Source organism: Myotis davidii, unplaced genomic scaffold (genome assembly GCF_000327345.1).
Source record: "Myotis davidii unplaced genomic scaffold, ASM32734v1 scaffold789, whole genome shotgun sequence".
NCBI classification, from domain to species: Eukaryota; Metazoa; Chordata; class Mammalia; order Chiroptera; family Vespertilionidae; genus Myotis; species Myotis davidii.
The window spans coordinates 216,756-227,168 of record NW_006300234.1 but is presented as its reverse complement, the minus strand read 5'-3'; the positions used below and the strand labels follow the sequence as shown (position 1 = coordinate 227,168).

Sequence of the window (10,413 nt, the reverse complement as noted above, 5' to 3'; positions counted from 1 at the left end):
AATATCAAGTGAATAAAAAATCTGATGAACAGAGTAAACTGGTGAATATAATAGAACCAGGGGCATAGAAAGGGAGTGGACTGACAATGCTTGGGGGAAAGGGGTGTGAGGGTGCGGGAAGAGACTGGACAAAAATTGTATACCTATAGATGAGGACAGTGGGAGGGGTAAGGGTAGAGGGTGGGGTGGGAACTGGGTGGCAGAGAGCTATGGGGGGAAAAAGAGGAACAACTGTAATAATCTGAACAATAAAGATTTAATTTTAAAAAAAGAAAAGAAAGATATATGTCAGCAATGACCATTCTGGTTTTCAAATCATTAGTCTGAAGCCCATTGTAACCACAATTAAATAGTAGGGACTACTCCCCAAACAGCTTGGCTGTAATCCTTATATCTTCTCATGCTTGCACATCTGTGTGGTAAGGGAGTACCGCTTTGCTTCCAAAGACAGATGAATATCTTACCATTTTTTGGTTGTGGAGAGGAAAGGGGGGGGGGGGAATAAAAGGATTAAAAGGAAATTTCAAAGGGAAATGGAAAATAACTAATTTTATGTTCAGAACTGTTTGTAGATTCCTGAATCTTTTCACTATCAATTTTCCCAAGAATAAAAGAGAATAGATGAAAAAGAACTTACACCTATATGTCAATAAGTTCCTTCAATTTTTGTTTTAAGTGTTTATAAACTGATCATTTAGAACCAAAATATAAAACATTATCTTCCTAAATACTCTTTTATGAGTCCCAAAGGTTTCACATTAAAGGGGAAAAAGTTATACCTGACAAAATGTTTTGAGCCACTTTCTCACTCCATTCAGGTAATTCCTTTGCTTTTTCTTCTGCAACTGGCTCATAGGGTACCATGTGACTCAGATTGACTTCTTCACTTGAAGTACCTTTACCCTGAATAGTAAACATGTTTCAAATGTGAAACAGAAAGGTACTAAGGGGGAAAAGTTGTAAGTTTTATGTACTAAAATATTAAAACAACAAATATTAGATATAATAATGAAATATCTCCAGCCAAACTAGTTACCACTACATTTTATAGTATAAAGTGCAATACCATAACTGCCATGAAGTTGAAAACTTTCTGGTCTTATATATAGTCCGAGTGGTAAGTAAGACTTAAAAACCAACGTACCTCCAGTACAGCATTTATCAAATCATATTTAAAATGACATTTTTCTTTTCTTGACTAACTATGAGTTCCTTCACTCTGCTATAACCCCCTAGATATTAGTATGTACATGGTTAGAAGATTTCTGTTAAATGACTCAATCAGTGAGGAAGGATGTATCCAAATAAACTGGTTTTGAAAGAAATCAAGTAAAAGCAAGTAAAAATATATAAACACAAAATAACCTGCCATTCCATTTGAATAGAAATGGGAACACAGAAATACCTGTACATTGATTATTCAACAGTTATTATGAGAGCTAGGGCCAACACTCAAAAATCTCAAAACTAAATTTATTCATTTTAAGAACTTAGAAGCAAGCTAACTCATACCTTATAACTTGAAAATCAAACTTCTCAACAGAAATACAAAGAGAACTTCACTTAAAAACTTCTACACAGGCCGAAACCGGTTTGGCTCAGTGGATAGAGCGTCAGCCTGCGGACTGAAAGGTCCCAGGTTCGATTCCGGTCAAGGGCATGTACCTGGGTTGCGGGCACATCCCCAGTAGGAGATGTGCAGGAGGCAGCTGATTGATGTTTCTCTCTCATTGATGTTTCTAGCTCTCTATCTCTCTCCCTTCCTCTCTGAAAAAAATCAATAAAATATATTAAAAAAAAACTTCTACACAGGCGAAAAGCCACTCATAAGTAAAAACTCCTGATTGCTTCCCACATCAGCAATATGCCCACACTTATTTCTGAGGCCAGATTGTACATTAGAGAGAAGGTACAACCTAGCTTTCTATACAATCTATGTACCTTCATCAAATAATCACACTAGACAGAAATGGTCTCTTTGCTGACCTGTCCTCCCCACTGAATGGTCAATTACTTGAAATGAGAAATTTAAACTTTTCCCACTACGTTCAACATTCTGGCACTTAAAATTTACTAACTCTAATCCTGATGTACCACTTATAACATACTAGAGGCCTGGTGCACGAATTCATGAACCAGTGGGGTCCCTCAGCCTGGCCTTCGGGATCGGGCTGAAACCAGCTCTCCGATATCCCCTGAGGGGTCCTGGATTGTGAGAGGGCGCAGGCTAGGCCAAGGGACCCCACCAGTGCATGATCGGGACCATGGAGGGACGCAGGAGGTTAGCCAGCCAGGGAGGGACTGTGGGAGGGTTTAGGGCATGTCTGGCCTGTCTTGCGCAGCCCTGATAGGCTGGACCCCAGCAGCAAGCTAACCTACCAGTTGGAGCGTCATCCCCCTGGTGGTCAGTGCACGTGATAGCGACTGGTTGATCAGTAGACAGTCTGCCCCCTGGTGGTCAGTGTACATCATAGTGAGTGGTTGAATGGCCTTAGCATATCACTGGCATATTACACTTTGATTGGTTGAACGGATGACCAGACGACCGGACACTTAGTATAGTAGGCTTTTATTATATAGGATCATATACTCAATATAAGAAATGAAAGAAGAAACCATTAAAAAACTACAAAATATGTTAAATAACCCATCCTCTGTCTTGTTGACCATCAAGAAATAAGGAACTGAAAATGGCAGTCTAAGAACAAGCATACCTAGCCCCAAGATCTTGGTGTATATAGGAAGGTTTGTGTTTGAGAACAACACAAAACAAAAAAGTATGTACATCATTAAGGTAAATATCAAAATCTTTCAAATAGTTGCAAAAAAAATCTATCCCTCAAAACATAGAATATCTTTTAAATCACTTTAAGTAACAAACACTTGGAAAGGGAAATATTAAAGCTGCTAATTATGTTTACTAGTAATCACTTTGTAACTCTACAAGTTGTGCCATTTTTTTTTTAGTAAATGGGGATAAGATCTTATAAATAATTGAAACTGGTTAAAGGTACCTTCGATTAGAACACATACACAGACCTCACTGCTCTTTTACTTAATTTACTTACCTTCTTACCCCGTTTTCCTTTATGGCGTATATCCTTACTACCTTGGTCCAATGAAGGATCCAATTGTCCCACATCAGAGACACTGGCTTCCTTTAGTTGGTCAGAGGGGCATCTTGCTCTGCCAGGGATTTGGAATTCATTTTCTCCTTCAGCCCGGTTCCAGTTTGCCTAAGAAGTAAAGGACTAAGATTAGCTAAAATCTGACTTTTTCCAGATGACTTTCCTCCAAGCTATGGTATATCATGGTCTAATTATACACCTGGTCACATGTCAGTGTTTGACAGTCTTATTTTAAATACAACTATTTTTGTTTGTCTTTCCCCTATATTTCAGTTTTATCTCATCACCAAACCTCAAACCTTTGAGTTTGTTAGTTCACAGCATATGACCTAAGTCAAATTTCAAAAGACAAAGAATAAAAAAGTTACAGCAGTTTGTTGGTATAAGCTACCATAAAGTCAGATGCAGCTACATGTGAATTTAATTATATAATAACTAATATGTTTTAGGAAACATATATAAGACTAAATAAGTTTAAAGGCAATTAACAAAACTCATGTCCAGTTTAACTACTCTGAGTTGTTAGAAAGCTGATTGCTGATTTAAAAAAAGGATTTTTTTGCACTTAATACTAAAGGTATTTCGCTAGCATACACTTTGCTGAATGAATACTTAAAGAGTGAAAAAGACAGGTCAAAATTATTGCTGGTAACTAACTTCTGTTTACAATTGGGAGTTTTGGGACAACAGAGAAAACGACAAAACACATGCAACCAAAAAATAAAACTCAACAGAGATAAATATATAACCTAAAAGTCAGTTTAATTTCTTTACTAAAGCCCCAGTAATATAGAGCCTATGAATGTAGGAGTGAAGAGAAAAACAGCTCCATGATTGGTCTGGAATACTAAATAATATCACTTCATTCTGCTAGTAAACAATAAAGCTAAGACACTCATATACATATTTCACCATGTTCCTGCCTTTGTAAACTCCTCTCAATGAACACACAGTCTACCCACACCTCTGTATGGGGATCATGTTTTGTTAGCATAGATTAAATGTTTAGCATTGACTATGCTAAAATATATGTTGATCACCAGGTCATTTATATTTACACAACTTAATGCTGAGATGACTCTCTACCTTTTTACTTAGCTGGTGAACTGCTCCCATCATCTTTGATCTTTTAAATATAAGTATGGATTCAAAGTGTATTCTACTTCCTGAGAAAACAGGAACAAATCTTTCAAAACTTAAATAAAAGTGAACTACAGTAGATCCTTGAACAACACAGGTTTCAATTGGTGGGTTCACTTTTATGTGCATTTTCTTCAATAAATACTGTAAATGAACTTCTGGCCAAGATGGTGGAGTAGGTAAACACTGTGTTCATCTCCACTCATGCCCACATCAAAATCACAACTAAATTGCCCTGGTCAGCATGCTCAGTGGTTAGAGTGTTGGCCCATGCACCAAAGGCCTCGGGTTCAGTTCCTGGTCAAGGGCACATACCTGGGTTGCAGGTTTGATCCCCAGCTCCAGTCGGGGCCCATGTGGGAGGCAACCAATCAATGTGCCTCTCTCACATTGATGTTTCTCTCTCTCTCTCTCCCGCTCTCTCTCTCTCTCCCGCTCTCTCTCTCTCTCCCGCTCTCTCTCTCTCTCCCGCTCTCTCTCTCTCTCCCGCTCTCTCTCTCTCTCTCTCTCCCCCCCCACCCTCCCTCCCTCCCCGATCTCCCCTCTCTCCCACTCTCTCTGAAAATCAATGGGAAAAAATTCCTCAGGTGAGGATTAAAAAAATAAAATACAACTAAATTATAGATCAGCAACCTTGAGAACCCCCGGAAGACTAGCTGAACAGAACACCTATAACTAAAGATATAAAAAAGACGCGTTGAAACTGGTAGGAAGGATACGGATTCAAAATGGCCTGGTTGCACACCCACGTGTGGGGATTGAGAATCAGGAGAAGTATCTCAGGTATGGAGGCTACCCCTTGCCGGGAGCCGGTCCATCCTTGCTGTTTCAAGGGACCTGGCATATATGGCATACTGTTCTTAATATGTTTGCTCACCTTCTTGGCACTATGTGTTTTAACCAAGGTCACCTCTTTGAGAAAGGTTGTTTCCCCAGGTAGGGATTTTTCCCTGAAGTTAGGGAGGGAATAAAACCCCTTAACTAAGTGCCAGGCGGGTAATTAATCACTTTAACTACAAACAATCATGCTTAAGCTACATAATCTTTACTCCCTGGAATGGAGATAAGAAACACCCTAACCTTTGGAATAGAGATTGATAGGATTGGAGTCAACTGGTATAAGTGCAGATGTGGCAGGACAACAGAACACAGAACCTAGACACAGAACCTACACACAGAACCTACACACAGAACCTAGAGACAGAACATGGCAAAAGATCCTGGACAGAAACTGGCAACAGAACCTAGAGACAGAACCTAGCGAGAGAACCTGGCTGAAGATCCTAGAGACAGAACCTGGCTACAGAACCTGGATAGAACATGGCAAGAGAACCTGACTAGAACCTGGCGACCGAACTTGGCTAGAGAACCTGAATAGAACCTGGCTAGAGAACCTGGATAGAACCTGGCTGGAGAACCTGGCAACTGAACCAGACTGGAGAACCTAGAGACAGAACCTGGACAGAGAACCTAGTGAGAGAACATAGCGACAGAACCTGGCTGGAGAACCCGGACAGAAATTGGCTGGAGATCCTGGCCAGAGAACCTCGCTATGATGATCATCTGAACGCTGTCTCTGTGTCATTCCTTCTTCGCCAACTCCGTCCACACCTTTGGGGACCCCTGGACCTGCTGGGGTTGGACCCCAGGAACCCCTGAGAAGCAAGTGGTCCCCACAACAGCTGGCTGTGAAAATCAGTGAAGATTAGACCCAGGCATGCTCTTAAACAGCCTGGGTACAGACTCATTTACAAGCATTCACCGTAAGCTCCAACAAAAGGGCAGCAGCTTGAAAAACACCAGGAACATACAGGGAAGAATTGAAATGTCTGGCTTCAGAACGAGGGCTACAGGGGCAGCTTTTGCCAAGACAGAAGTGCTGGCATTGTTACCACTGTTCCTTAGTTTAGCCCTCCCCCACACAGTGGGCACCATATCTAAGTCTCTATTAAGCCAAATAACACCTTTCTTCCTCATGATTCTCTGAGATCCTGCCATACCCAACTCGTGCACCTCTTGAAGCTCTTTCAGCAACTGTTCCTCACAAGCAGCTAGTGGCCTCTGCCTGTACTGCAGACTTCCCTAAAATCTCGCAAAGGTCTATAAGCCCCAAATAAGTAGCAGATGGCCTCAGTGTGCCTCCTGCTAAGTGGCCCCAAGCCTGGCACTGGTGGCAGCTAGCCTGGGGTTGCAGCATAGCCTTTACTAGGCCCCTCCCAAGCCCAGCACAGGCAGCTACCAACAACAGATAACTGTGTACCTCCTACCAGGTAGCCCTGGACTAAGCACAAGCAGCCGCTGACTTTGGCAATTACCAGAGTTCCCCCTGAAAAGGCTCCAGAACCAACACATCTGGTGGCCGGCTTCAAAACAAACCAGAACAATAGGCAATTAGCATTACAAACAATACACCCATAGAGTGAACTCCGCAGGCACCAGGGGTCAGACACATCAAATTCTGCTCTGTAGGATCACATTCCTGCATAAAAGCTGGTCAACTGTAGTCATGGCCAGTCCTCACAACCAGTCAGCCTCAGGGTCAATCCGACCCACTGATGTGTTAATAGCAATCAAGGCTCAACTAAAACAGGAGAGTACACAACCCACAAAAGTGACAACCCCACTGGACCACCTGGCTCAAGTAAACAGAGAGGCTGTACAACTGGGCCCCAGAGGACACCTACTACAAAAGGTGACTCTACAAGACTGGGTGACATAGCAGATATACCTATCATACAGAAACAAACACAAGAAGGCAGCCAAAATGAAGAGACAAAGAAACATGTCTCAAATGACAGAAAAGGACAAAACTCCAGAAAAAGAGCTAAACAAAATGGAGGGGAGACAGGAACCAAGATGGTGGAGTAGGTAAATACCTGTACTCACCTCCTCCCATAACCACATCAAAATGACAACTAAAATACAGAACCACCACCATTCAGAACCACCTGAAAACTGGCTGAATGGAAGTCCTACAACTAGAGAAGAAGAAAGCACACTCATTGGTAGGAGGGGCGGAGGTGCAGGATAGACTGATACAGCACCCATGTGTGATTTTTTTTAACTGTAAGGGAGATCATCTCTGCAGAGGCCACCCTTAAGGAGCAAAGGGTTCCAGCCCCACACCAGCCCCCCAGCCCAGGGTTCCAGAGCTGGGAAGATAAGTCCAGGCTGTAAAAATCAGTGGGGATTATGGCTGGAGGACACAGAGGCTGCCAGAGACCGCTGTGTCCCTCTGAAAGGGCGGCACATGAACTCTCGAACTTGAACCCTCTGAGCCAAGAGGTGTTGGGGGACCCAGACACATTCAGGGAAGAACTGGATTGTCTGGCATCAGGGCAAGAACTTGGGGGTGGTTTTCGGGGGTGCTCACAGGGGTCACTGTTCTTGGGCTGGGATCTCTCCCGTAGCACTGCTGACTGGCAGCCATATATGAGTCTCCATCAGCCCAGATGGAGGCAAACTTTTTGACTCGAGGGCCACAATGGGTTCTTAAACTGGAACGGAGGGCCGGAACAAAAGCATGGATGGAGTGTTTGTGTGAACTAATATAAATTCAAAGTAAACATCATTACATAAAAGGGTACAGTCTTTTTTTTTTTTTTTAGTTTTATTCATTTCAAACGGGCCAGATCCGTAGTTTGCCCACAGCTGGCCCAGAGCATACTGGTTGCTCCACCCTGGTGATTCCCTGAGAGACTGCCCCATCGAATTTGCAGTCCCACCCAAGCTTTTTGCAGTAACTTTTCCATATGAATGGACTGTCCTGGCTCAGGCTTTAGACTTTACTAAAATCTCTCAAGCTGCAGCTGGTGTCAGCGTGACCAACCCTATCAATAAAAAGCCCAAGAACCAGCACTAGTACCAGTGTGCCTTGCTTCACAGGTGGGCCTCAATGATAGCCATCTGCAAATCCCTCAAAGTCAGTGGCTGACTTTGCACCTCCCTGGAGGTCAGCTTCAAACCATAACAGATTACACTTTACACATCCACAAGTGACACACTCAAGGGGCAGACTCAATGAGCACCAAAGCTCTACTGAAGCAAGTCCCACTCCATAGGGGTGTTTCCTGCACAGCAGCTCTACCACTGCAGTTGCAGCTGGTCCTCACAGCCACTTGGCTTGGAGGTCAATTCCTCCCAGTGACACCAACAGCAATCACAGCTCAACTACAACAAGACTGTGCACACTGCCTACACAGGGATACACCAAGAGTACCCAACTCAAATGACTGAGGAAGCTGAGCCACTGGGCCCTACAGGACACATACTACACAAGGTCACCCTACCAATTCCAGGAGACATAGCAGCTCTACCTAATACATAGAAACAGAGGGAAGCAGCCAAAATGCAAAGAAACATGTCACAAATGAAAGAAATGGAAAAAGCAAACTACTGGACAGAGTTCAAAACTACAGTTATAAAGTTACTCAAGGATCTTCATGAGCACTTCAAGGGACTTAGTGAGACTTTCAGGTATGTTAGTGAGAATGTCAAAGACATGAAAAAGGACCAGTCAGAAATTAAGCATATAGTAACTGAAATAAAGAATAATTTACAGGGATTCAACAGTAGAGTAGAGCAGCGGCCACCAACCTTTTGGACCTCGCGGACCACCAGTGGCCCGCAGACCACCAGTTGGCGACCGCTGGAGTAGAGGATTCCGAGAATCAAATCAATGATTTGAAATGTGGGGAAGAAAAAAAACACCCAATCAGAAGAGAAAAAAAAATCCAAAAATATGAAGATAATGTAAGGAACCTCTGGGACAATTTTAAGAATACCAATATTGTGGTAGGGGTGTCAGAAGGAGAAGAGAGAGAACGAGATATTGAAAACCTATTTGAAGAAATAATGACAGAAAACTTCCCCTACCTGGTGAAAGAAATAGACACACAAGTCCAGGAAGCATAGAGAGTCCCAAACAAGAGGAACCCAAAGAGGACCACACAAAGACACATCATAATTAAAATGCCACAGATTAAAGACAAAGAGAGAATCTTAAAAGCAGCCTCTTGTGCAAGCTGTCAAGTGTTGACTGGCAGCTTGTATTTGATTGTTCTTATCAGCTCTTCTTTAAACATGCAGCAGTCTGTCTACAGATCTGAAGTCCTAAATTGTTGGCAGGCTCAGGAGACACACCTCAGGGAAACCCTGTGACTTAACCTGCAGGGCAACTGAAAAGATGACGAGATAGGTATGGAGGCTTCTGCTGGTGAAGAAAGAAGAGTAAACTTTTTCCAAGGGAAAGAATGCTGAAGAAAGAGGGAGGAAGGGGGAAAGAAGCATAAAGGGTGGAAGAAGACAAGAAGAAGGGAAGGAAGGAAGGAAGGAAGGAGGAGGAGGAGGAAGGAAGGAAGGAAGGAAAGAAAAAGAAGGGAGAAAGAAGGAAGGAGGTGGAAGGAGAAGGAAGGAGGAAGGAGGAAGAAGGAAGAAGAATATGAACAATAAAATGGCAATAAATACATATCTATCAACAACTGAATCTAAAAATCTAAATAAGTGAACAAGAAATCTAATGAAGAAAATAAACTGGTGAATAAAATAGAATCAGAAACATGGAAACATGGAACCAACTGAGGAATCTTAGAAGGAAGAGGGGGTGGGGAAGCCGGAAGAGATTAACCAAAGAACTTGTATCTATATATGCATTACCTATGGACACAGACAATAGGGTGGTGAAGGCCTGGTGTGGGGAGGGAACTGGGTGGAAGGGGGAGAGGAGGAAAAAGAGGGACATCTGTAATGCTCTCAACAATAAAGATTTTTTAAAAATAAAAAAAGAAAGAATGGTCAAAAAAAATGAAGGCAAGCAGAGTTCAAAACTGGTTATAAAGATGCTCAATGAATTAAGAGAAGAATTGATGATCTTAGTAAGAATCTCAGCAAGACAGGAAACATAAAAAAGGAAACAGAAGTCATAAAACAGACCCAGTCAGAAATAATTTATTATTATTTTTTTAATTAAATCTTTATTGTTCAGATTATTACAGTTGTTCCTCTCCCCCCCATAGCTCCCCTCCACCCGTTTCCCCTCACCCCACCCTCTGCCCTTACCCCCCTACTGTCCTTATCCATAAGGTATACAATTTTTGTCCAGTCTCTTCCCATACCCCCCACACCCCCTTCCCCCCGAGAATAGTCA

The 10,413-nt window shown here is 42.5% G+C and overlaps 1 protein-coding gene across 5 annotated transcripts in view; it reads right to left on the bottom strand.

The window, feature by feature from the left end:
- Window positions 1-10,413, bottom strand: part of SPG20 (spastic paraplegia 20 (Troyer syndrome)) — a 64,885-nt gene that overhangs the window by 21,930 nt on the left and 32,542 nt on the right. For 4 of the 5 annotated variants that reach the window (XM_015572397.1, XM_015572399.1, XM_015572400.1 and 1 more), the window contains exons 4-6: window positions 3,069-3,236; window positions 2,380-2,451; window positions 780-903 (exon numbers count right to left, since the gene is read on the bottom strand). In XM_015572397.1, coding sequence (XP_015427883.1) covers window positions 780-903; window positions 2,380-2,451; window positions 3,069-3,236 — 364 coding nt within the window. The remainder of the gene's footprint in view (window positions 1-779; window positions 904-2,379; window positions 2,452-3,068; window positions 3,237-10,413) is intronic. The other variant, XM_006776628.2, reaches the window with a different exon arrangement.